The sequence below is a fragment of the Lepisosteus oculatus genome, chromosome 3 (genome assembly GCF_040954835.1).
Source record: "Lepisosteus oculatus isolate fLepOcu1 chromosome 3, fLepOcu1.hap2, whole genome shotgun sequence".
Lineage (NCBI taxonomy): Eukaryota > Metazoa > Chordata > Actinopteri > Semionotiformes > Lepisosteidae > Lepisosteus > Lepisosteus oculatus.
Window position 1 is genome coordinate 3,847,130 of NC_090698.1, and position 27,895 is coordinate 3,875,024.

General features: G+C 39.8%; 1 protein-coding gene across 3 annotated transcripts in view; it reads right to left on the minus strand.

Moving 5' to 3' along the window:
- Positions 1–397: 397 nt before the first annotated feature.
- LOC102682627 (protein Smaug homolog 2) overlaps positions 398–27,895 on the minus strand; it is a 44,989-nt gene continuing 17,491 nt past the window's right edge. For all 3 annotated transcript variants that reach the window (XM_006627588.3, XM_069186308.1, XM_069186309.1), the window contains exons 3-13: positions 21,957–22,448; positions 18,898–19,140; positions 18,358–18,467; positions 17,621–17,707; positions 15,867–16,146; positions 14,431–14,516; positions 13,742–13,857; positions 13,083–13,281; positions 12,245–12,371; positions 11,367–11,450; positions 398–10,775 (exon numbers count right to left, since the gene is read on the minus strand). In XM_006627588.3, the coding sequence (XP_006627651.1) occupies positions 10,747–10,775; positions 11,367–11,450; positions 12,245–12,371; positions 13,083–13,281; positions 13,742–13,857; positions 14,431–14,516; positions 15,867–16,146; positions 17,621–17,707; positions 18,358–18,467; positions 18,898–19,140; positions 21,957–22,448 (1,853 nt within the window). In that variant the 3' untranslated portion in view covers positions 398–10,746. The remainder of the gene's footprint in view (positions 10,776–11,366; positions 11,451–12,244; positions 12,372–13,082; positions 13,282–13,741; positions 13,858–14,430; positions 14,517–15,866; positions 16,147–17,620; positions 17,708–18,357; positions 18,468–18,897; positions 19,141–21,956; positions 22,449–27,895) is intronic.

A 27,895-nucleotide genomic window follows, 5' to 3' on the forward strand; every position in this document is an offset into this window, starting at 1 on the left:
TAGGTATTGTCCTCCGATTAGACTAACTGTGGGTGAACTCAAACCAAAATACTGGCACTGCCTTCCTGCTTGGTCACAAAAAATGACAGAGTCCCTGCATTTTAAAATGAGCAGAGATGATACAAGTGTAAAACAGCAGCACCATCTGGGGTGCACACACTCCAGTGCCTGAGGCGGACAATCATGTAGAAATCTGACTGTGCTGAAGTATTAAAATCACAATTTTTGGTTTTGGGCTTTGTGTTGAGAACAATCACACTTGACTGCCAAGAACAAATAAAATCCCAAAGGTGGTTACCCAAGTTTCCCTCCTACCTCCTTCGTTTCGATCGTCCTTAATAAAGGAAGTGTGCCAGATGGCCACAACCTCCGAGAGAAAGAAGACACAGACACTGCATCATTTTTTTAAATGTATTATAACAAAGGTATGAATTTCCTCAAAATAATGTTTCAGCCTTCATAAACCAGCAAAACATGAACAATTTGAAACAGAGCTTTAAAAACCTTTAAGATTATTATATTTATATATTTCTTGTTTCAATTCATGTTAACTATTAGGGAAGGGCAATCAAATAAGAAAAAAAAAACAAGAAAACAAAGGTAACCCTCTCCCCTTGCTTTCGAAGTATCAAAGAGATGTTAAATAAATGCAAATTATATATATTTTTATAACAAAGGCTCCGCTTTTCAATGCTGCTGAGCACCCATAAAGTCTATTTGCATCTTTCTGTTACGAACAGGAACAAAGTAAGCAGCAGTACCAAGGTGAAATTGAAAAATAAAAACAAAAAAAATAAACAGTGTCACAACCCCCCTCTCAGGTATGGGATCACAGTTGCAGGTCTTGCTCATCTTCGAAGGCTGCTGCACGCTCCCACTTTGAGACTTTGAGTCGAGTGAGCTCCTTGCTGATGCACAATGACAGGATCGCAAGCCTCAGGCTGTAATGTGAGCCATCCGTGGCCTGGAGATCCTCAGTTTATTTCCCCCATGAGACAGAGAGACAGATTTGGAACTACTTTGCAAAGAGGAGAAACTTGTCCCTCTGTTAAATCGCGCAAAGAATGAGGAGACGGACCCGTGGAGCCCGCAGTTACCACTGCGCGTTTAAAGAGCTGCACTACAGCTCCGTGAAACAGAGCAAGAAACACTTGGAATTATATAAGGATTTAAAAAAACGTTTGAAAGTGTGGTATTTTCTCCAGAAAACCTTGCTTAACAACTCCTTAGAATACACCAGGATCCCGTTCTCCATACATTGAGCAGTGAACAGATACCAAAACACTTCAAGACAAAACTCCCCCTACTGCCCTTGTAAGCTTTGGGATCATTGCTGCATGTTGCAGTACTCCATGTTTTAACACAATAGAATGAAATAAATCTGAGTGTTATAGCTTATATAAATAACTTTTCTCTTATTCAGTTTTTTTGCCCTTCCCCAACTTTTTTTTATTTTTTTATTTTTAATAGGGATCAGATAATATACAAAAACAAGAAAAAAGGCACAGCCACATTTTGCGTTAACAAGTTGGGATACTTTTTCTCTCATCTGCATGCAGCGTTAAGGTATATAAATAATTCTTATTCAAGATAGGAGAGAGCTCTGCACCTGTAGCCAGTACAAAACACAACACACAGCTGCATTTTACACAATGGGTTTTTACAATTCATCATATCAACACAAACCACCCCGTTCCCTCCCCTTGTCCCACACTTATCTCCCCCACCCCCTCTCCACTGCACAGTTTGAGAAAGGTCTCTGTATTTGTCAAGCCTCTGGACAGCTGGAGTTGACAGTGCAAATTATTTTCAAACACATCATTACACTCTGGTCCAACTGGGCAAGGCAATGGTACTGTGGGGCCACACCTTAGTATTAAACAAGTTAGGTGCCAGCAGTGGTCTCCAACACTTACTGTCATAACCACTTTGCGTTGGCCAGCTTTGTTTCAGCAGCAATATAAGACCAAAATCCCAGACTACAGACAAGCCACTCGCTAACAGAACTCAGCACAAACACAGCTTGAAGTGCCCCTAAATCATGACAAACATACTTAAGAGTTAATGTGCAGTCGAGTGTTTTCATATGTGCTCCAGGTCAGAAATTTAATAACTTCAGAACTGGATGACAGGACACCACATTCAGCACATGAAACAAAGTAGAACAGTTGCAAATTGCAGAGTTATTCTTACGACTTGTACCAATGGATATGGTGCAAGGGAAAGTATCATTTTAGTTTACTTTATCTTTACATGCTTTCCTTTAGAAAAGGAACCATACCATCTGATTAACTTCTGATTAACTTCTAGCTCAATCCCAAGCTGTGGCATGAACATTGTTGCTGCAATGACACATAAGGAGATTAATAAGATGTTTTCTGAAGGGGGCAATTTTCATAAAATCAGCCGTGAGAAACAGATCTTTGCTCTTATTTCTAAAAACAGTCAGAGTCAGAAACAGTTGCAGTTTGTTGTTTCTCCATTGATATAGCATTCTCAGAGAGCTTTATTTAAAGTCCCAATGGGAAGATACAAGGTGCAGAAATTAACAACTATGCTAATTTACTTTAGTGACTCCAAACAAAAACCAAAACCTAACCTCAAGGTGTCCCATATTTTAAGAGGCAGACAAATACATTATCAAACATAAGCAATGTAAGTAACCTTTTTTGTTCCTATACAAAGATGCACTAGTGTCAAGTGTAAAGGCAGCTCGGAGGAGAGATGAGTTGGGGAGATTTTACCACCCCCCCTCCACTTAAACAAAAGGAACAAAATAAAATTACAAAATAAGCACAGCTTTAACATGGAAACACAAAAACAAACAAAAACAAAATTACTAATACTTGTGTTTTTATCCTCACTTGCCTTTACAAAGAGAAGCAATAATAAACCAAGCGACTACACAATAGAGTTTCTTAATGTTCTCATGGTTACCAGCCATAGCAATAACAAAAGTTATTCATAATAAAATGTATCTAAAATAACATCTATTTTTCATTTTGAGGACCCTTATTCTTTATTTTTGTAGAAATAAATATTTAACTATTGTCTCTGTAAATACACCTTGGAAGTCTCCTTATGTCAACAGGTAAAAAGCTGACCTCTCACCTTTATCCCTCTGTTCTGTCCTCTGAAAAATTCCTTTGTACCAAACTTAGGAGGCAATTCCTGCTAAAAACTCATTAGGGCACAAGCAGGCAATTAAAAATCCCTCTTGCTTCCACCTGCCCTGGAAAGGGGACAGATTTCCCAGAGGGAGGGAGGACGTCTTAGCGTTTGGTTAAAATGCTTTCAGGGTACCCTTCTGCCTTTCCTTGAAAGCGTAGCTGAAGATATTTGTACATTATGTATTCCCCAGCTACATAAAAAAACGCCAATTTCTGAATTATCAGCCTTACATTTTTTTCTATTTGGTAATTTTTTTCCCACCCAACTGCAGCCACATCTAAAACAGAAGTGAAAAGATTCCAACGAGGTAGCTCTAGTTTCTAAAGAGAAAATTCTCCCTCCCAGTCAAAACCTATTACTTTCTCTGAGCACAAAATGTTCCAGTTAGAAATGATCTCTGTACTAAATTACTCAGCAAGAATGGAATAATGTATGTCCTGATATCTATCAGAAAATAGCTGAAGAAGCAGTTAACCTGAACACAAGACTGGGAGGAAAAGAAGGTGGAATACGAAGTGGATGTTGTTTTCCATTTTTCACAGTTACACTCCGATCAAACAGTAGGCCAGTGATGAGGCTAATCTCCCTCACTTGCATTTGTATTGTTAATCCACCCTTCCGTCTGCTCAGACTTGGTCAGCAAAAAGGTGTTCCTTTTTCGAGCCAGCACATCAGGAAGAAATCTGTGCCAGTTTACATTTACACAAGGGAAGGTCAGTAAACGTCCTTCAAAACCAAACTAAAGCAGCAACGACCTACTTGGTTAGATCAAAGACTAAAATAGTACAGAGGCCTGTAGTGTCTATAGGAGAATTTCATTGCTGAAAATAAAACATTTGGAAACAAATAGCAACTGCAACATTGATGTGATTCCACCTTAAGAATACACCTCATCTGCAGCAATTAAGGTATTGCTCCACAACGGACGAGTAAGATTTCTCCATTTCTTAGTCTTTTGAGGATTTAACAATTCAAGGACACTGCCAAAGATGTACACAGCAAACTTGCAGTTCTGAAGGGAGCATCTCATGGGACAATATGGTGTATCTATGGCTGAGGGACTTTAGAGTTTTCTATTACTTTCAAATTGCCCTTGAAAGAAGATGGATTATGGAAGATGTGTAGCAAGTGAACTCAGAAGCCTTATTCAATCTCATCATACTCATTCTGGAACGAACCTGAAAGACCCACACTTTTTCCAGTCTAGGAGGTCAGTCTAAAATGAGCATATGTGATTACACAAAGGTTTTTTTCATCTCACTGGTGAACGGGCATGTTCAATCTACATTAAAGAGTGTCCCAGTGTGGTCACATTTGCAAAAGCATAACCAACCACAGCATGAGATTTTCAACTGAAATAGCAGAATGACTAATAGAAAGCACATACAATCCCATAGGCCTCCTGCCTAAGCCTTTCTTCTCACAAGACAATGACAAAGTCAAATCTGAAGAACTTTCCATGCTACTTTCACTCATGTTCCAGAAAAACCATCCCTCACCCTGTCCTCAAAATTCAAGAGTTTGGCTTTCTCTGTCAGTTCACAACATTGGTGCACAAATCAACATCACAGACATTACAAATGTGTCCATATATAGTTAACCATCTGTCTATAGTCCTTTTAGCTAAAAGAATTGAAAATACCACACCATTACTATAAACAGGCAAACACACACTGCTAATCACTGGGGCTCTCCAGTGTCTTGATCAGTAATGGCACACACTCATAAGGCAGGACAGGTCCTACAGTCTAAGCACCAGATGGACTATAGGTTTGAATAGGTGGGCTTGAGTCTGTCATACCGTTCTCAGCTTGGTGCCACACCTGAGACTTGCGGAATGCTTATGACCTTAAAGTGTTGTCAGCAAAAGTCACATCACTCCTCCAGTGCAATTTTGCTATGGGCACTAGGGGACTTGCAAAATGAATTCTGCACATTCTGCGGAAAACACTCACCGTCTAACACCACTTGTGCTGATGCTGTGGTCTCAGAGGAGGGATGATACAATTTACAATAAGCAATTCCAAATTGTGTGTGTGGGAACTGGAGAAAGGGGTTAGATCCCAAATTGAAAGGATAGTAAAAACCTAACATTAACCAAAAATGAGCCGGTAAGGGAAAAACCTCTTCCTCCATTTGTAACTGCATTGCTGCCGAATCAAACCAATCAAAAGGAACGGGACCTAAATAGCATAATCTTCACGAGACAAATATCACCTACACCAATTCCTCTTCCAACCTTAATGTTTTATTTCATCCACTGGATGCGACTCACAAAACCACACACAGCTGGTCAGCAATCCTTCCATGAGACATGAACAAGCAAAAGTACCCAAGTGCTAAACAATATAAAAAAATACTACAATATGGTCCTTTAAGCTTCTATAACACCTCTTGGATAGACAAAACAGAACAAGTAAAAGAAAACATTACCAGTCTAGCATGATGTGTACATATGAAGTCATCATTAGCTTCAGACTTCTGTAGGAGGGGTAGGTCTAATTCTTAGTAAAGCTAATTTCTCTTTCTAAGATCATGTGCGGATGATTTAAGGAGGTCCACATAACCTGCTGGACTTGTGGAACCCTGTTTTAGTGGTTTAACACATTGGGCTAAGCACATGATACTGTAAGGGATTAAAACAGCTGATATGACAAAAAAAACAAGTCCACATGCCTAAGAATGACAATTTGAGAAAGAAGGCAGTGGCACAGCAGCAGACAGCAAGGGCTCACTCCTGCTGACAGCTCAGAAAGCCACAAGATCATTACACCTCAGCCGCAAAACTGTCTCATTGCAGGAAACCTCTGTGTCAGCACCCAGGCAAGCAGCTTGGTCAGGGCTCCTTCCTCCATTCACTTCCAGCAGCCAAAGCTGGGCTGCAGAGCCACCGACACCCACCAGAGGGTACTGTGGAGTGAAAAAGTAAAGTGTTCAAGAACAAGTAATCTGACTCTGCAGTTCTGCAGCCAGACACTGTCTGATGCGAGGAACACAGGAGAGACCCATTTTTACAGCACACTCTCATTGGCTCATTCTCAATACCCAAAACAACTAAGATCTATGAGGGGTACATTTAAAATCATTGTGATTTGTAGGACTTATATGACGCTTTCTGCATTTCACCATTAAGTGCTGAACCAATAAAGAACCATAATGTCAGTGTTTGGAACAACCTGATGCAGTTTTGTGTCCTGGGAGACATATATGGCTGCATGGGCTAGAGAGATGTGCAGACAATCAGGTGAAGGAAATTTCAAATTAGATACCCTGTAATTAATGAGAAAATTATTAATCAAGGAATTAAGCAATTAAACCCCATTAGGTGCTGCAGTACTGGACAACACCAAAAGTAGACAGCCATTGCACAGCCATTGTGTGCAGTCACTTCACTTAACCAGTGATGTGGCTGGCTCAGTCTATGCACTTTACACTCTTAGTTTTGTCTGTTTCACAAGGCCTCTTAGTTATACCTCACACTACTTACACTTAAAACAACCGTTCTGCAGGTCAGTTCTGAAAAAGGTTTCCAAGAGGCCAGGTACAGCACTAAAAAAGAGAAGATGTGCACAGAATCGAGCTATAGTCTACATTATATAGATGAGTGAGTTATCTTGTCCAATATTCTGATTTCTTCCTGCCTGTCACCTATATAACCTAAAGAATTTCAAGATGTTAATGCTTTGAGTCCATTAAAGCAAATTAAACAGAACTGCACCTAATTCTAACAGTCATCCCAGCTTGGTGGTAAAATAGGTTTTTTAACTAACCTTGCCATAAACTGTGATACATCTCATCTATTCTGATTCAGAATCTTTGCGTTAATAACTCACAGGCAAATCCCCCTGTATTGTTAGTGACCCACTTTCAGTTAAGGCATCATTCCTCAAATAACTGATCTGAATAAGTAAATGCTGTTCTACTTTCACACGGAAACCCTTAATTGTTGTATTGGAAGCATGAAGACTGATCCTTTTAAGTGTGATTGATGCTTAATTATCATACAGCAACCCCAGCTTGTCCCCAAGCCTAAGATTATGAGCCATAAAGCACATAACTGATAAAAATATAAACTTTTGCAGTGCCTTGTTAATTTGCACGAAATAGACAAAAATTGTGTTGTTTTAAAGCCTGGACAACTGTGATGTCCATTAATTCCTAACTGCAACATAAGGAAGAAGTTTACCCTAGAGGTTAATGGTAAAAAGAAGGAATGATGCAAAACTGCCCAACATGTAGCCTCCTGCTTTGGGTACCTAAAGCCCAGATTCGTATTACAGAAAATAACAAAATCCGAATCATTATACATTAAAGCCAAATTAATCAGTTGAATCCAAAGTAGCTGGCTACATAACTATGTAACAAAAGCAGTAGCTGGCCTACATCAGACTTGATATGATATACCTGTTACAGGTTATGAACTGTCCATTTTATTTATTGCAAGGATTAAACAACAATCCCCCCCCAGTAAGGGTGGGGAATATGAGATGTTACAGATTACAGGGTGTGGCAGTAGATGGTTCATAGTTGTAACCTTAGTTGTAACCTTATAATGAGAAAACCTACACAAAGAAAACTGTGGAGCTGAAATAGCATTTAAGAACCAGCAGTATTGCTTTATATGAAACACTTCATTTAAACATGGGCCTGCAGTGCCCTTGTGAGAAGGATAAAACTATTTTGAAATTGGAATCATATGTCCATCTTTGAAATCCCAAAATCCTCAAGTCATTCATACTTGCATATTAAATAAGGAGATAACTTTTGATTCAGATTTCACACTTCAGAGCAACTAAAACAACCAGGATAAAGATAGCATTTTCAGACTACAATGACTAACCAAAGACATGGACTTACAATTCAAGTCATTTTTATCTAAGGAGGTACTGAAGAGAAAATATGAAAAGGGGTCAAGATTATGACTGTATGAACTCAGTTAGGTTTTCATCCTGGAATAATCCTGCAGTTAGAAGTCAGGCAGTCCTCCCCTCTCCCTCATACCAACGAAATGTACATTCTTTTAAACTGTAAATCAGAAAATCTGCTACTTCCAGCTTCCAGCATCAACACTTCCTTCTCCCCCCCTCTACAAAAAGCATTTTCTGAGCAAATCACCAATTTAATCAGGCAGACAACCACAAACACTGTGTGCTCTAGTAGGACACTTTTCTTTCTAACCAGCTTATTATTTCATAGGCAGAATAGCTGGAATCACACTAAAGAGCAACATGCTATGTGGAAATCAGGTAGACAAACATCACCCAGTACCCCCCACTCTTCTTATCTATCAGACCTCTGGCTCTAGTTAAAGCATTCACAAATGCCCCCCAAATACTACATAGCCTGAACAGTTGCTATAAACCAAAAAAAGAATTATAGTAAGAAATATACCCCCATCAACCAGAGAAACTGAAGGATGTGTAAAGCGTAGCCAGTGCACAGTGGTGACAAGAAAATCAAAGCCGCTGTTTCCTCTCTTATTTATATACACAACCTACAAACCTCTGTCTCTGTTAAATTAGGAAGTTATGCTGAATGACAAAATCTTGCTAATTTAACTCTCCAGCACCTGACTCTCCAAAACATAAATATAGAAGAAAATAGAGGATTATTTCCCGGTGACACAAAGCCAGCTGTGTACTGTGGGACCACTGAGATCGTCTTTGAATTTGTGCAAAAAGTGAGGCAAAAGTGTTGAGATAAAGGAAAATGAGACAAATCTGCACACAGCAAAAAAAACGAAAATGGTTAAGGCTGATAACTTTCAGCTGCAAAGTACCGCAAAGGCCAAGGTGACATTAAACAGCTCTTTGTAACCAAGAACTGGAGAGAAAAGGAAAGTATTAATCATTGGAGAAACTGAAGACCTAAAAATGCAGCATAGAGTGTTCGGCCTGTTCCTTTTCAAAACGACAGCTCAGAGTACTTAAGTTTGAAAGCTCTTTTCTTGAAAAACTAAACTGACAAATAAGTTACCTTCCCTGAAATTAGACTAAGACATTGTGTGTGTGTGTGTGTGTGTGGGGGGGGGGGGGGGGGGTGGCAAACAACTTTGATTCAGGTAGTCAACTGTAAAACTAGAGGCTATTCTTAACTGGCTGGCATACCAAAAAGTGAGCACCTTAGACAAATATTAGTTCATGAACAAACAACAAAAAACCTTTTTTCTTTTGGGGACGTGCTTGACTGATGGCAAATGAATTCTGACCTGCAGAAAAGCAGTTGAAATTTGAGGTTTCACTCTTGCAAGCACAGCTGAGGTTAATCTCTTTTTAAATACCAGAAGTGTCTTATTCTGACATTTTAAACATGCATCCTATGGAAAAACTAACAAACACAGGAACCCTAGACCTCAGATCTGAATAACATCCAAAGACTTTGAGAAACCAGAGAAAAGACCCTCTAAGATGATTACTCTTTAGGTGGTTGCAATGTAACCAGGGGACTGAAACAATCAATTTAAAACATTACTTCTAATATCTGTTATTATAATCATAAATTCTACTCAATGGCTGATAAAACTATTCAAATTATATGTGCATAGTATTTTCAAAATGATCTGAGAAAGAGTAAGGTTTGCGCAATCCAACTAACAAAATCATAGTGGCTCATTTTTAGAGCTTGATGAAACTGCAATGAAAACATGAGAAGGAGGATGAGGAGGACTGGAAACCTGAACAACATTTTAAAACTGCTTTTTTCCTGGTGGTGTTTTGTAAATTGATGCAAGTTTACTGAAAATCCATTTCATCATTACAGTCAAGCTCATAAAACACTAAATTCACCAATGACTTGGGTTACCAACTTAATTAAAGCAATAAACACAGCAGTGTACACCAGAAGAGCTACTGGTTGCAGCATATGTCTTTATAGAAATAGTCTCAAATAAATCTCCTACTAAAACTAATTAAGGGACAGAATGGAGAAAAAAATACGAAACTTCATGAATTCCAACATTTGCAAAAAAGCTAATTTTTCAACAATTGGTAAAGATGACTATGGAATACCTTGGCAAGTCCCAATAGTGGAGACATTGCAACCACCTCTCATGGTCTGTTTCACCAGGCTACAAGGAGGACGTGTGGTCTAGGTATGCTTGAAGAACATCCCTGCCAAAATACCTTTGGAGTTGTACAAATCCTCCCTTCCTTTCCAAATGCAAGACCAGCACAAACCAGGACCATCAGCATCACCCCCTGAACACTATACTGTTTCCATGTTCCTTTTACCTTGTGGTACATCTATAGAAGGAGACATATTGAGTAGTTGGCTTTGCTAATCAATGTAGCATTCAAAACTCTTGCAATTTGTTTAAGTAATTTTCTCTCTTAATATTGTAGTAATCTGTACTTCTCTTATAATAAACCTCAGTTAAGAATAATAAAGTACAAAAATATCAGAGAACATATACACAGTTAGTTTTTTTGTATACTTTTGTCTTTTTGTAGTGACCATTTTCTTTACTTTTTTTCTTCTTTTGAGGGTCAATTTGTCCTGCGCCACTTCTGTGAAAAGAACGATGCAGGATCCAAAGTGTTTTATAGAATGTGAAGTGTCTGTCTTTTTTAATCATTTTCATATTGTCGATGTCCTGTCCATTCCATCTGTAGAGAAAAGAAAGAGCCCTATTTTTTCACCATGCAAACGTGAAGAAGTTTAGAAAAGAAATGATCTTGCCTTCTTGAGATCTGTTCAAATCAGATGAAGATTTACTCATTTAAATGTGCTATGTCAACCAGCCATCAAAACTCATAAGTGACATTCAAGTACAATGGTGTGTTTCAAACTTAGTCATGTGATGTCAAGAGCCTACATTATGTATTGTTTGTAAAAGCTAATTACTGGTATGTATCACAGTATCACAATTTTCCATTAATCTGAATAAGACCATCATTTCCATTATAAGCATGAGAATCTACAGGGTTTTATAAACCTTTTATAACAAATTCTTCATGCATCACAAAATTCTAAAAATGGAAAGTGGTAAGTGTTCACATCTGACAAACTGATTCGATCACGAGGTACAAGCTGTTCTCACAAGATACTGATACAAGCATTCTTGTAAAGTGATATTGGCTTGGTATTGCAAAGACTGAGCTCTACTGTAGCTTTTGATGAGTAGAGAAGTCAATCCCGTAAAGGAAAAACTGAAAAGCAGGCTTGCGTACCAAGCTGAGACAACTGCATGTTCTTACCCCCTAAGGCGTGCTCCGTCATACTGAGGCACAGCGACTCCAGCGTTGGGTTGATCTCCAGATCCGTACCAGGAACTTGGCATTCTGGAAAGGAAAAAGAGCAGAAGAAGAAATTCATTACTATTTCTCAAAAGAAGAATATACTCAGTTGCAGGCACAATCACCCAGGTCTTAAGGTAATTCACTCCAACTGCAAAACACTAGCCTTCAATGACAAACCTACTTTATATTTAATGACTGTCTTTACCATTTCATTCAACTGATCAATAGAGTACCTAGAGTTGTGCATTGTCTGTCAAACAAAGTCGGCTATTAAGGACTTAAAATAGACCTGGGAACCCATCTGTATTGTGGAAAATCAAAGACAGGAGTGGAGCACTATAGCTCAATACAATCTTACATGCTACTTGGTAGGATGAACGTGTGCTTTGTTGAACTTAGGAACCAATTAACACATAATGCTTACAATGCAATATTTACTGCACACATGCAACACCTAGATTCAGAACCACAGCACCAATAATTTATATTTATCCTGCTCTGGACACTGGTTGCCCAATTTCCCTCAAAAACAAAATTATCTAGTCAGGCCTTCTCCAGTTTATAAATACTTCTGTACTTTCTGAAGTTGTCTACGAATCTTGTCTAGCTTCCTGAGAAATTCTTTACATTTCAGTAATTTGTGTATCGTGTCACTAAGAACCCTGTGAAATGGATTTAAAAAAGTAACAAGTTGGAACATATCAAGACTAATCTCTAGTCTCTACATCAAAACTTAAAACCAGTAATACATGCTCCAATGCCATTTCTTTTATTAAGCCAGTTATGGGAATACAACTGAATTTCATTTCAATCTTTCACTCGGTCTGACACCTTACCAGGCTGCTGAAACATGAGCATGGTCTGAGGAGACGTGTGGACGGGGAGAGAGTGTGTCCTTTGCACCGAGCTCCGGCTCTGGCTCGGCATGCTGTTGCTGCCCCCAGGGTTGGCAAACCACAGGTTCTGTGTGAGAGCAAGACATTATCAGAAACTAGTCTGAGACCATCAGCAGTGCAAGAACATCGACACCACGCCTCTGTGCAGAGCAACCTGAAGAGCTTCCGTTCACCAGCTTCGGTTCCTTTAATCTTGTGGTACATATTCTGAAGTAGGACATTGAGTAGACTGGATTTCTGAATCAATACAGTATTCAAAACTCTTGCAATCTATTTTTAGTTACTTTTCTTAATATTGCAGTAAACTATTTCTCTTTTAATAAACCTTAAGAGTAATTTAGTATAAAAACATTCGAGAACATGGCTTTTTGTGTATAGTTTTGTATTTTTGTAGTGACCATTTTCTGTATTTTTTTCCTCTTTTTGGAGCTTGTGAACTTCTGTGAAAAGAAGTGTGGAACAAATTCAACTCAACCTTCACTCTGATTGTGGTATGCAATATGTCAATTATACTAATTTTATTGTAATATTGCTTTTATGTGTTGTAATTTGCTTTTTAAGATTTAAAAAAAAGGAAGTTTATAACTACAAATTTATCATATCACTCCATTATGATAAATAACAAAGCAGGATGTTTTTTTTAAAGGAAGTGATAACCATATTGTGTACCTCAACCCACTGTGAATTAAGAGTGGAATCCTTCTCTGGGAACGTGGTGACATTTGTAAAAGGCGTCAAGAAGTCTTGCTGTGACAACCCTATATGAACTGCTACTCACCTGCCTACCCTGCCCCCCAAGGCCAGGGCTGGTGAGGGTGTGTCGTGGGGAGGCACCCCCTATGCTTGCTGGGCTAATCAGTCCCATCCTAGTGGGGGGGAGCCCCCGAGGGGGCATCTGAAACTGCCTCTGCCCTCTGCGTCCCAGCCCAACGCCCACAGAACCCGCTGTGGGGAGAGAGTTCGACCCATACGCCCAGCTGGTGGGAGGATAAATGTATTAAAAAAGGCAAACTGGGGACAATTAGTTATAAAAAAAGCTATCGCACAGCAAATGCATAATGGTGTCCAATTTATCCAGCAAAGATGAAACACAGATTAGAACTTTTGAACTTTGTAAGTAAGACAAAGAATCATGAAGAACAAGACCTGATCACTATTGTACTAAAATAAAATCCAACAGCAGTCAGTGGTAAAAGAGGGTACAATGAGGTGATATTCGCAGCTAGGGGAACCAGAACTGAGTGCTCAGTGAAGAATGAGGAGGCTCAGACTGAAAAGACACCTTGACTCTTAAGTTCTTTAGCAGGAAGTCAAAGGCCTAGTCCTCCAGAAGCCTGTAGAGACTAACTGTAACTATTCCACTTATCCCGCAATTCATAAGACAGAAAGGGAAACGCTATTTTTCTTAGTCTCACATTACCCACAGTCTTTCCTCACCCTTTCTGTCGGTAACCAGGCATGTCCAGCATGGATTTCCGAGGGAACAACCGGAGCAACTTCAGAACCTGTTGCTTCCACGATACCAGCCTTTTTTTCTGGGTTTCTGTGAATGCCTGGAGTTAGGAGGAATTGAAGAGGGACACCTGTGAGTGGAACACAAAACTGAATATCTGGCTTAAACAACTCCATGGGAAGGAGCAATTCATCCATGCAACGTGGCTACCAGCAGAAACTGTCAGAAAACAAAATTGTCAGTATATGCTAAAACTTAGAAAAAGAGCACAATTTATGAGCTAGAAATTCTATATGCCAAGCTTTAACATACGTAAGCATTCTAATACATTATCTTTGTAGTTTTACTATGGGGTTTTAAAAAAGTGCCACTATTTTACCAGTTGTTTCTCAGAAGAAACTGAATCCTGGGTAACAACCTTATAATAAGATGGTGCATACGATTTGAAATTAATAAAATTATTTGAATTGATTAAATTGTCATCAGAGGGACAAATCATTTAGCAGTTTAAATGATCAGTAACATCTTTTGTGAATGTCTATCTTAAACTTAGTTTTAAAAATAACTTGCAAACAAAATTACCCATTTTTGCAATTCAACATTTTCAATGAACCAATTACACTTTGGGGAAAAAAAACTTTTGATATTTCAAAAATGCAACAGAAATACCCACTTCATGCACCAGACACTTCTCGATGAGCTGTAGATAGCAGCTGATGTTCTCCTCGTCTGGCCTGGACACAAGAAGCTGGGTACACACTGCACAAGACAAACATGGCATAACATGAGTCTAGACAATCTAAGCAGAGCTGCCTGTCAGATCCCAGCCTTGAACTCAACCTCAGGCTTATGGTTAACAATGTGATCACTGTGCAAAGAACCACCTGTCTATATAAAACTAAAGATACTAGGAAGGATCTACAGAAATTTGTAAAACCTTATCAACAACAGCTTCCAACTCATTGAAATACCCAGAAAATCACTTTCTAATGCTGGTGTGCTCTCATCAAAACAGTTCCAAGGGCTTAAAGAAGAAAAAGATGGAGGTCCAGTAATGTGAGATGTATATAATCCCATAAACCCTCATTTTTGCAGATGTTATAACAGAAAAATAACTTCAAAAGTAGGAAGGGTAAGAGCACAACCGAAGCAAGGATAAAGAGTTACATCTTTTAATTAAAATATTTTGCTTTAAATTGCAACTGTGTAATTAAACTTGCTTGTATTCTCCTTATTCATATAACTACCACATTTCATGTGAGAAGCGGGCACCAGAATGAAGTCTTAGTCTGAGTGACTTTCAGTGAAATACTTATTTCAACACTTAACATCAGCACTGACTGATCCTCTGCTATATTAAAATGAAGTCAAGATAATTCCACAGGTGAGTGCATTTGGCACACTTCCAGTTCCTGCAAACTTAAGCGATTTCATCCACCCATTTTACAAGAGGTCCTCTTTAAGATTAATTCTTAATGTAAATGAAACTTACTATCAAGCTTAAAAATAGTGTTGCAAAATTGCACTTTACAAATTCTCATTATCTGCTGATACCAGTTAGCTGACATCATCAATTAGCTTTATAAAAAGCTATTTATAAAATGGGATTCATAAAAAAACAGATTGAGAATTAATCCTCAGAATCTGGTTTCAGGAAAGCAGGCTATACATGAAATAACATGAAAAAACAGGGTTCTGTAATGCAGAACCATTACCATATTTTTTGCTTCAGCAAATGGGCTGTACTATAAATGGAAACATCTGTGAAAACTCTCCAATAGGCACTAGAGTTAGATTTTAAAAAGCATGGTTATTTCAAGACATGGACAATGTGTGGTATGTGAAGTTTAAAATGGATACAATTTTAGCTGCATAAATTCTTATCTCATGGTTTACCTGTGAGGAAAAAAAGCTTCTGCAAACACAACAATACAGGCAGGTTATAAACATCCAATCAGCAGAGCAGCATGGCAACACAACATTTACCAGCATGTCCACTGTGTTCCCCCTCTCTTGATTTATAGGTTTAGAAACTTCTCTACAGAAACAAATGCTTTTATCATGAATTAGTATCAGAATAAGATCTGCAAAGCAAATTCAACAGCTCACCCTTGCCCATGACCCTGGTGAATTGCCCAGCAATGTCCCCATCTCCAATGGGCGCAGTTGAGGACTCCCCGTCACAAGGAGAGGGATTCTGGGATTGGAAGCCCTCAGCTGCTGCTTCCTTGTCCTCCCCTGGCTTGGTGCCCTTGTCCGAAGCCTCTGCAGTGGGCTCGGCCTCTTTCTGTGTAGTGGCAGCAGGCAGGGTGTAGGCCTTGATGGGTGTGATGATGATCTGCTGCAGCTCCTGCAGGGCATTACGAAGGTTGCCTCCCTCCAGGATATCCTAGGGGATGAACAGCTATTAACTTGCCTGTGGGATTGCAGCCTTTAACCTAATACAAAACTTAAGTTCAATTTTCTTCCTAAAAAGGCATTTTGTGTGCTTCGAACAACCTCCAACCTTGCCACAGGGGCGGTAGAACTGCTGTTTACTTGGACCAAGCTTGGCTTTTGCAGATAAGCAGCAAATGTCTGAGTTTTTGTATGAATTGTTTAAAAGCAAAACCATATTATCATATTGCAATTAAGTTTAAGAATAGAAAATAACACAATTTTCTAACAACCACAATGCTTTCTTCCAAATAACTGCACATCTGTTTCTTCTAGATCTCCAGTTTACCATTTTCTTGTTCACATCCATTTCTAGGTTAAATTTAGACCCTTATACCTCCACTGTCAGTCAAGCTGATTTCCGCCAAGAGAAATAAAGCCTTCCTCACTCTTATTTCAAGGCCACTCCTATACTTGCAGTCAGAAACAACAACGAGTAACTGTTCAACTAAAGTGCCCAGGGAGACATTTATTTCTGAGTCATCCAACACTATGAAGTGTCAATGAGGTAATCATATATTTCTGGTACAGTAAACCACACAATGGAACAAATTTCTTACGGATTATGGGGGGGTTAATAAAGAAGTTGCTTGACTATCACAATTATATATTATAAGACTTAAAACAGAACAGGCATCAGTGACTCTTGCTGTAGTCTTCATAGACTAGAAGGTTCAGCCTTAAAATCTACCTTTAAATTGCTCTTCTGCTCATCTAATTCAACAAAATATTCAGTTAGTTTCTTTTAGTACTGTAAGGTAACAATTCAACCTGAGCTATTTCTGCCCTTGTTTGCTTTAGTAACTTCAGCAGCATATAACATAAAAATGGTACTGGCACCAACCACAGAAATGATAGGCACTGCAGCCTGTAGGAAATACCTGTGGGGAGCTTAAACACAAGCTGTGCAAACTTGACCCATCCTGGTCCCATTTTAAATCTGAATTCAGTCTCTGTGCAAGCATGTTTAATTTTGTCCTGGTATGATTTGGTTGCCCTCCCTTTTTTATGTGCCCTTTTGCAACAGACTCCACTGTGCAATGCACTGGACTTTTACATTGAACGCCTCGAACCTGATATCTTCTTTCTGCTCTCACTTGTTTTGTGCCTGATGGCACCTCATTAAAATTCTCCTTTGTTTCTTCCAGGTTTATATTTAAAGGGCAATTGCCTGGGGAAAATCTTAAAGAAACCATGTTGTCCAGGTTACATTTCTCAGTTTTCTCTAAGTGCCTTCAGAGACTTGGGGACTACCAATATGATACCTCAAGATTATCTCTAAAAAGCACTAATTAAAAAAAAAGGCAGACTTAAACACAGTAATTAAACATTTACACTACGATATGCAGCCCATCAACAGCCAAATTGAGGGAGAACATCCATTGGGCATTAGGCAAACACCTCTCAGTCATCAGCAGACTTCTTACCTTTTCTAAAGACTTCAGCACACTCTGCCTCTCTCGCAGCTTCTGGATACTCAGGGCAATTTTATGCCGAGCCCCCTTTGTAACATTCTGAATAACAAAATGTTAAATTAAATTTATTATGTGGAACTAGACATAAATGTAGCTCTTCCGAAAAATCTGAAATCACTTTACAGCACAAGCACAGGTCTGCAAAGAAGAGCTTGTCTTATTCGTCAGTTTCACAAAGCAAGCACAGTTTTAGGCAAGTGTTTGGATAAATGTTCCAAGCTGAATTCCACAGGGAAGTTCCATGACATTCAAGCTACATGATCATAATGTGATTAATGATTATTTTCAGAAGGATATAAAAGACAACTACTTAAGAGCTCAGATTAAATTTCTTAATAACTCTACAGACTTTCCCCCCCCCAACATCTGATTTTTTCTTGATTCATGTGTATTGCCAGAAATGGCAAAGGCATCAATCTGATGCCTCATGACAAGCACACCATAATGCAGACTGCATTACACGGTATTCACCACCATCAGCACCACCATCAAGGAGTTCATTTTATGAGTGATTTGTGCCTTATTCCTCATTTCCAAATTCAATCTGCCACAATTGCAACAAAAAATTTTCACACCAAAACAGAAATGCAAATGAACAGATATCGACCTCCCCATGGAGACATCTTGCTCTAAAGGTACATTTTTACAAAGTGTAAGGTAAGAGAGAACAGAAAGATGCTTCCCCAAACCTGTGACTCAAGGTGTTGCTCTGTCAGAATCATCATTTCCTCATAGGTCATTTGGGAGAATAATGATGCATACTTGTGGAGACGAAGGCTTTTTAGCCATGTGGGGACATCTGCAAAACACAATCAGTCACTCAGTACTTCCACCCAGACCCACAGTGCTATAAAATCCTACTGTGAGATGGAAAGAACAGGTGCACAGGCAGTGCAGGTGAGAGAAAGTCTGACTCTGCCAGACAGGACTTGTAGGTTTCACACCTCAGACGACAAAGGTCATGCTAATCATGATCCAATGACTGGCTCAGTTTAATAACTGGTCTGAATGAAACCCAGGAGACTCTGCTACTCTTTTGGACAAAGATCAGACATCTTCATGTTTTAAATGTATCTGAGTTTTCAGATGCTTCTCAATATGGCTCTCAGAAATTTCAAGACAAAGGAGAAGAATGAAACAACATCCAATTCACATTGAAGCCTCTCGGTTAGAATGAATGTGGTTTGAACCTCAGATGCGCCTAAACGTAAAGACACCCCCATACTCACCTTTCATCCCGCTGCCCTCCTCCTGGAAGGTATTGCGGGCAGTGTTCTGGTCCTCGGTCTGCTCGCTGCCCGAGGACGCCACGCTGCTCTGGGGTGACAGGGGAGCGTGGTCAGAGGGCACAAAGGCTGGCCGGGCCCCTGGATCCTCCTGGCTCAGCCACTCGCTCCCGCAGGCCTGCTGGCTTGAAGGGATCAGGGACATGGACCTCTTCAGGGGGCTGGGGTGGATCTGGCTTGACAGAACTGCAACACAGCAGAGGAGGAGAAGGGAGAGAACGATGTTCATCTTGAAAGTGGTTTTGCTGTTTCAAAGGGTATTGACAATTTCAATAAACTTGTCTGGTCATTCAGTATAGTTTCTGAAATTAAATTTCCCTGTGGTTTTAATGAAAACAGATACCCTTATGTTTGCTGGCAGAAAATTTCTGTTTTTTGCATCTCTTGAAAATTTTTTCCTGAACTGAACAGACTTGAAAGTTCAATAAAACTTTTTTTCTACAAAAGAGTGCACTCCAAAAAGAGAGGATCTGCTGACAATCAAGCAAATATTTTATCTAGTATGCACAGAATCTGTCATACAGTACACTTCGCAGTTTACTCAGCATGCCAGTGGAATCAGTGGAGCAGTCCAAAATCTACAAACTTGCTGTGAGTCAGCACTTTTGTTTATCATTCAGTATGAAACAATGTTAATAAGTAATCATTACAACAGACATGCTGCCATGCGAGTAATACTGATCATTAGTTCTGCCACTTCCTAGATGCATTAAGACTCATCAAATGAGACACCCTTTTAACTCTGAATAAAAGATCATTAACAGGAAACAGAACATGCTGCAAATAAGCCTTTTCATTTTTTTTCAGAATGACAAAACAAATCACTAGACCTAAATACTGTAATTAATCCTCAACCAACGTTGCTGTCTGCTACTGTATGCTTACATCCCATTGATATCACATCACATTTAAGTTGTAAATGAAGCACAGTAATTGATGTGGACTTTTTCCAGAACAAATTAATTTTTTTCAAAACAGAACAGAAACACAACAGCATGGCATTTCACCACAGCCCTTCTGATCAACCCAGTGGTATCCACTACCCAGTTCACCCATCTAAGGACCCCCAAATATAATTCATGGCTTCATGGGTCAAGTAACATGTATACAGCAACCCTTCATACCCCCAATGTTTTCTCCCTGGCATCAGGGAACTGAGCAGCACAGAATATAGGCAAGAGACATTTAGGTTCCAGTGATACCAGGAGAGGGAAATGTAGAGGTTCCAATTGGATTGTCAGCAATTTTGTAGCCACTATAATGCCTGTCAACCAGAACCATTTCTGCTGTTGTGAAAGATCAAGACTGGATTCTTCCTTTAACAAGAACATGGGGTGAGCAAGGAATAATGCTTCTTTAGATCAAAGAAAAGGAATCTTTTGTCTCCAGAAATCACGTACATTTGCAAGTTCCCAAAACATGTTTTTAAACATACGTTTGTTTTTAATATCATGTGAGCAGAGCATGCAAAAGGGAAAAGTTTTTTATAACAACGTCTGTGAGGGGTCATGTATTGCAGGGATGTCACACAAGTAATTGTATAACATGTATGTATTCAGGAGTGACTCCATATAGTTGCAATATTTTGTCACCAGTTGTGGAAAGAGATTTACACAGAGTACAATAATCCAACTACCTTTTTTTTAAATAGTTAATTACAGTTAATAATGCAAAACAAATCCAATACTCAGAGGCCATTTTAATAAACTGGCATTTAGCAAAGACATAACAACACCAATAACATAAAACATTACAAATAATACTAGGTTATGTTTAGGCCTAGCATTGCAATTTAATATGTGGTGTGTATGGGCATCTTAAAGAACAATTAAATCAAATCTGGCCCTCTGTAGCAAGTGTGTTTAAGATCCCAGTAATAATGTTCATTCTTATGAATACTGGAAACGAATTTATACTGTCCAATGTTTAGAAAATTATATTTTAATTCCATTAGGACTTTACCCTCTAGGATGATTTATAAAATATCTCCAGTTTGCACTTCTCTGACAATAAGTTATTGTCAATAACTTATTTCTTTCTCCAGTGAAGGTAATAAATAGCTAAGCATCAGTTTAACTGTGTTTAAGGTATCTTTATCAGACAATGACTAGTTAGGCAGCTAAAAGCCTGGGTAAAAACTAGATCAGAATTAGAGGCTCCAATGAAATAGTTTTAGGGGTTCAGGCTTCATTATTATTTATGTTCCACACTCTAGCACTTAAGCCACCAAAGACAAAAGATACAAAACACAGCTTTTCTAATGGAATCTAACTGTGGAACTGAGAGGCAAGATGATAAATACATCTGACAACAGAGGACAGAGTCATAACAGAACAAACACTCTTGTAGCAAAACAGCAATCAATTCTTTTTTTTGTGTGTTTTTATCAAAAGTCTGAGCCATTTCATTGTAATACAAACAGAAGTATTTTAACCTGTTAATATATATATTTTATTGAATTCCAAGAATTGCTAAGAATATGCTTTAGGGATGCACTCTCCCAGTACCAGCTGGCAAAGAAACTCTGGCAGTTAGTCACAGAGAACATTGGTGTGCACCAACTGGCCTCATTTACACATCAATGTCAAATTCTTTTGAGCCTTTTCTTTTTTTGGTTTTTGATTATAGAACATTTCTCCTTCCTCATGCTGACAAGTACAGTTTTAAGTTCACAGTTAACATCTTTATCTTAATGCTGCAGCTACTGCCTGAAGGTGTCAGAAAACAATTAAACCAAACAATGTTGCCTTGATCAAAACAACATAAGCCTTGAGAACTAGCTTTGAAGAGAACACTATTTTACACAGTCTGTGACTTTTAGCTCTGATTTCCAGAAATGCAGGGAAAATCATATCACAGATATGCCAGAAATTAAATGTAATATATGGAGTCTTACTACTTGTCAGCATTTTGGTAATATTACCAAGACTATGATTTAAAATAAAGACACAGCTGGTGCTCTGTGACTTGCGAGGCAGACTAACCAGTGAGCACTCTCTCACCTGTGTTGCTGCCGGTTATATTGTTGATCGTGGAAGAAGTAGACGTGGGGGCGTGGAAGGGCAGATGCCCGTTCTGGCCGGCAGACGAGGTGGAGGAAGAGGATGGGGCCTTCTCCTGCCATGCGTGGCATGGATCCAGGGGCTCAGGTTGGCCAGCTGCCCACTCGTCAGAGCCCTGGCGGGGGTGGTAGATGGTGGCCGGCCGGAGGGGGATGTAGCCACTGGACAGGTGCTCCTCTAGGTGGTTGAGCCACATGGCTAGGGAGGTGCGGTCGTCCAGGGTGGTGGCAGGGTGGATGAGAGCATAAGACAGCAGCTGTCGGCTCTCCTCCACGAACAGGCTGCTCTCGATAGTGTGGCTCAGCACCTTCTGCAGGAGTTTCATGTATTCGCACTTGGCCTCAGCGTTGCGTGGCTGCAGCAAGGGCAGGTGGGACAGAAGCAGGGAGACCACCTTCTCCTTGGGCTCCTGGTGCCACTGGCTGACGATCGCTACACAGAAAAAAAGGTATGGTGAGCAAGTAGTACAAGTTGTTAAATATGTGAACGAGTACATGCATGGGACAAGTTATTTCCAGATACAGGATTTATGTCCTGCATTATAAAAATGCTGCCCCAGAGATGGAAGCACTACACTTCAATGTCATTAAACCCAAAAGACTATATCCAGAAACATTAAGAAATCAGTCATGACATTTATTCAGCAATGAAAATGTTGCATTGCAGTTTACACAACTGGTTCCATATTGCAGTGTAAATACATAGATGCAGTCAGAAAGACACACAGAAGACATTGTGCGCAGCCATGGACATCCACGAGGAGCACTGGAAACGCACAACACCACTTTCGACCGCTTCTGTCGGGTAGAGGAGTGCTCTGACCCGCTTCCTCTGGCCTACAAGGAGAGGGTAAAAACAAAATGGCGATACAAGATTGGGCCTGTGCTTTTATCACAGGACCTTTCTGATGAATATTTAAACTGGGACACCATTAAGAGCTAATAAATTAAGTATCCAGGGCAGCAACTAGATTGCCTGGGGTTAGAGTGCAGCTCAGTTAAAAGGATGTAATCTGTTCAGTTCCACATCTAGATAAACTTGAGAAGAAAATGAGAGAAGCAGAAAGGCTGTATTAACTAAAGTTAATACCTTTCAAATATGGATTAAAACATCTCTGGATTGATTATTTAACAGAAATGTATTCAAGTGCTGTAAAGATTTGATGTTTAGGAGGTCATTAAAGAACTGCCCAAATTTGGGCCATATCATTTGACTATAATTAGGCAAGTATGGCATTTCTATATTGTGCTGCACTGTTTCTACATGGTAGAAATCCCAATGTTTCTAATCAAACTAGAGGGTGATTTAATTGTGATACGATCTAGCTCTGCTTGTTACTTGCTGTGTAAAAGGATTTTAATGTGATGGTAATACTTCAGTAAGTATTACGAGAAAGGTGTGCGATAAGGCTGTATTCTGTCTCCTTTTCTTCTCAATTAGGCAGAACTATTAATAATCTCCGCTATGCTGATGATACAACATTACTGGCGGAAACAGAAGATGGCCTGAAATATCTAATTTTAAGAATCAAAAAGGAAAGTGAAAAGATGGGTCTCCACCTCAACATTAAAAAGACGAAGATCATGACAACAGCTGGAAATGGAGCAGTCAAAATAACCATCAATAATGAAAAGATTGAATGCGTCAAGGTTTTCTGCCTCCTGGGATCCATGATCGACCGAACTGGAGACTGCGGCCCTGAAATCAGGCGACGAATTGCGTTAGGCAGTAGTGCGATGCTGAGCATGCACCAAATCTGGAAGAGCAAAGACATCAGCCTCACAACCAAATGTAAAATGGTCCATGCTATTGTGTTCCCCATATCAATGTATGGGTGTGAAAGTTGGACCCTGAAAAAAGCTGACCGAAAGAGGATGGATGCTTTCGAGCTATGGTGCTGGAGAAGACTGTTACGGATACCATGTGCATCAAGACAGAAATTTCGCTTGAGGGAAAGATCACCAGACTCTGGCTCACTTATTTTGGTCACGTGATGCGATCAGATTCATTGGAGAAAGCAATGATGCTTGGAATGATCAGCGGAACAAGAAGACGAGGCCGCCAAAGAACACGGTGGCTCGACGCCATCAAAACAGACACTGGCTTAGGCATAGAACAGCTGAAAGAGAAAGTCCAAGACCGGAAAGCGTGGCGAGAGATAGCCTATAGAATCGTCAAGAGTTGGATCCGACTGACCGGATAACATCATCATCAATACTTCAGTTCTACACAACTGGCAGACTGGCACTCATTGCCTACAGAAGGGCATACTTGAGTAGCCTTGAAGCAGAACCATTTCCTGAGGACAAAATTCAAACTTCTCTCAATACTGTAAGTAAACATTGGAATGTGGAAAGAAATAATTTGCTTTGAAGGATCACTGTGTTTTTTCCTGTTATTTCTTTTTTTCAGTCTCGCTTCATTTCCTGTTGTTTTTTCCATGATCGTGCCCTGTTTTCATTCTCTTCGGAATGGGTAAATATTAAATCAGATTTGCTTACCGCTGCCAACTTCATGTCAAAACAGGGCAGTGCTTGCTTTCTTCCAAAACGCACACCGCCAGAGTCACCTGCCATAAGTCACACGGTAAGCTCAGTAACGCTGCTCTCACCAAAGGCACTGCTAGAAGTCACCTCAAACAGCCAACTCCAATGGCAGTTAAAATGCAGGATGTGCTTTTAGGATGAAATCCCAGGCACAGGAAAATAATTAAATAATAAAAAATTGATTGAGATTTCCCTTTCACGTTTTTTACCTATATTCTAACCATTAAGTAAAAACTGGCTACAAAGAAACCCTCACTGTAGTATCATGGTACAGGAGAAGAGAAGTCTGATAGCAAGATGTAAATTACATATATTATCAATTTACACATCAAAGAATCACACACAAGAAGCAAGATAAACCAAGAGAGACAAAATCAATTGCACAATCTTTAAGAAGCATAATGCAGCATATCACTATTTTCAGGATAAAACCACTCTCCAAACTTTCATTCAAGTCATTGAAATATTTATGAAGTATGCCTGACACAAATAACTCACAAAAGCCCTCTTAGCACGGTTTACATTTTTAACCACCATAGCTTAATTTTACCACCACCGATTACAAATCTGTGGCCTATAAACTGGACACAGATCAATGAAGGCTGTGCTTTCGGGTGGCTGCAGCAGTAGAAGCCGAAGTCAGCCTGCCACTTAGCTACAGCCTGAATGGTTTCCAGGGCTTTCGGCATGATAAGACATTAGTCACACCTGAGCTCAATCAGACAATACGCTTTGGTCACAGGTGTGTCTGGGTTTGTGCAGCACAGGATGAATCAGCTTTCAAAGTGGACTAATGTCACTACTATAACTTGATAAGTTGAAAATTATAAAATCACCTTTGCACTAATTAGAATTATTGAGATGCATACCTCACAATAAACTTATTTCCCCCACCTAACAATCCATTCATAATATTTTGACAACAGAATATACAGAATGTACCAAAGAAAAAACACAGAAACATGAACAAACAATTTTAAACAATTTTACTCCTTTTAAAAGGCCAGCAGCCATATTACTCTGCAACTCACAACCCACTGAAGCTAAGCAGGTGTGAGCCTGGTCAGTAGCTGGATGTGAGACCTCCTGGGAAAAAGGTTGCTGCTGGAAGAGGTGTTAGTGGGGCCAGCAGGGGGCGCTCACCCTGCGGTCCATGTGGGTCCTAATGCCCCAGTATAGTGATGGGGACACTAGACTGTAAACAGCCGCCATCCTTTGGATGAGACGTACAACCGAAGTCCTGACTCTCTGTGGTCATTAAAAATCCTAGGGCGTTTCTCGAAAACAGAAAGGGTGTAACCCCGGCGTCCTGGCCAAATTTCCCATTGGCCCTTACCAATCATGGCCTCCTAATAATCCCCCTCTATGTATTGGCTTCATTACACTGCTCTCCTCCCCACTGAGAGATGGTGTGTGGGGAGCGTTCTGGCGCACTATGGCTGCCGTCGCATCATCCAGGTGGGGCTGCACACTGGTGGTGGTGGAGGGGATCCCCATTGCCTGTAAAGTGCTTTGAGTGGAGTGTCCAGAAAAGCGCTATATAAGTGTAAGCAATTATTATTATTTTAACTTTCTGTAAAAATGGTACATCCTATACCGGAATATGTGCACATGCACCAATCAGGGTGACAACCACAAAGCCAAGCTGAGAACAGGATTCGAGTTTGGACCCCTGGGGCCACCCGGACGTCAGGCTGCCCGGGACGCACAGTGACCACAACATGGGAAAAAAAGAAGACAGCCAAACAGACAGACAGAGCGTACAGAGCGTAACAGTAAAGTACAAATAAACAGAAAACGTAACGTTAGCGGTGAGTGTCTGCATCTGATTTTCTACAAATAACAGGAACGGATTTCGAAGTAAAATGTGGTTATGTTCTTGCGTGTATGGAATGAGAGACTGCTAGCCCAGCCCCAAGCCTGCACCCTCGCGAGCTAGCTAGCCGACAGGAAAAGGTATGAACGCGTGTCATTTAAATGGGATAACGTGTGTGGTGTGCTGTACTGTCGGCAGACGGTGACAGAGATCCCTCTGTCAGGGGCTAAAAGTAACTGTAATTAACCCATTACCTGAAGAAGAGCTTTGGCCACCTTGTGTGAGCCTGAACTCACGACAAATTAGACCAACTGGGTAAAATACTCATTTACAGCAGTCATGGGGAAACAAAAACTAAGAATATAGGAGGAGCACTCTAGAGATGTTTCCCTTACTTTGCTTACAGTTGGAAACATAGGCGGGATGCATATGAGGCGATTCATAAGAGGCTTTTAGGTAAAACAGATATGCACTTAAATATTCATATAAACGCCGGGAAGACATTTTCAATATCAATACTTTTTTAATAAGGCTCTCTTCTTGTTGTAATATTCTGAATTAGTTTAATAAACAAGATGAGTATATATCTTTGCTTAGTGATTTTTTTACATTGTGTAAAGTTTACTTTACTATACCACAGTGGTTACTAAATATATTAAATTGATTGCCAAAAATGCAACTAAAATAATTAGTATTAAAATAATGATAGATCCAAATAACGACATTAAGTTAGCCTTATGTGATCAAACTGTTCAGCTTGAAGTTATCTTTAGAGCTAAAACCAGGCATCACATTTAATAACTTTACATGACTGATACCATAAAATATTAATAAAACACAACCAAAATGTTTTTTACTTTTCATCCTGGAATTAACCTTTACTTGTTCCACTGCAGCTTGTGTCGATGCAGCTTCCCCCTCGAACTTCATACTATCCGTTTTTCCCCCAAAAAATAGGAGCACAAATAAGAGCACAAAATAGGGGTTTTAGCAGGTGTTAAAGATTTGGAGTACTGTGATGGAGGAAATTTGTTGAATAAAAAAAATAATATATAGATATATCGATGTTCCCAATTTTTAGAAATCAGGGATTTAGTATGATCTATAAAACATAATTGGACTAGGGAAACCCTGAACCAAAGAGCAGGCAGAGCGAGAGCATGCTGTGGCAGTTTTGGAAGGGAGCTGGGTTCAGCTCTTAAACAGAGAGATAGTGAAGAGTAGAAACCAATCTGGTGTAGACTCTATGATTCCTGAAGCAGGCAGTGGAATGCAAGAGAGGGAGAGCAAGCAATGCTGTAGAGTGTAGCAACATGTGCTTGGAATGCTAAGTAACAAAAGATTCCCAGCTCCAGAGAGAGGCCTTTGCCTACAGAATGCCTCCAGTTAGTACCACTAAATAAGCGGGAAAGCTTGGTTATCGGATTTCACACAGTGAGGTGGAAGGGGGAGTGGGTAGTCAAGGCACTACTGCAGGCTTTAGATCAGGATGCCACTGAGAATCCCGTGGTTACCAC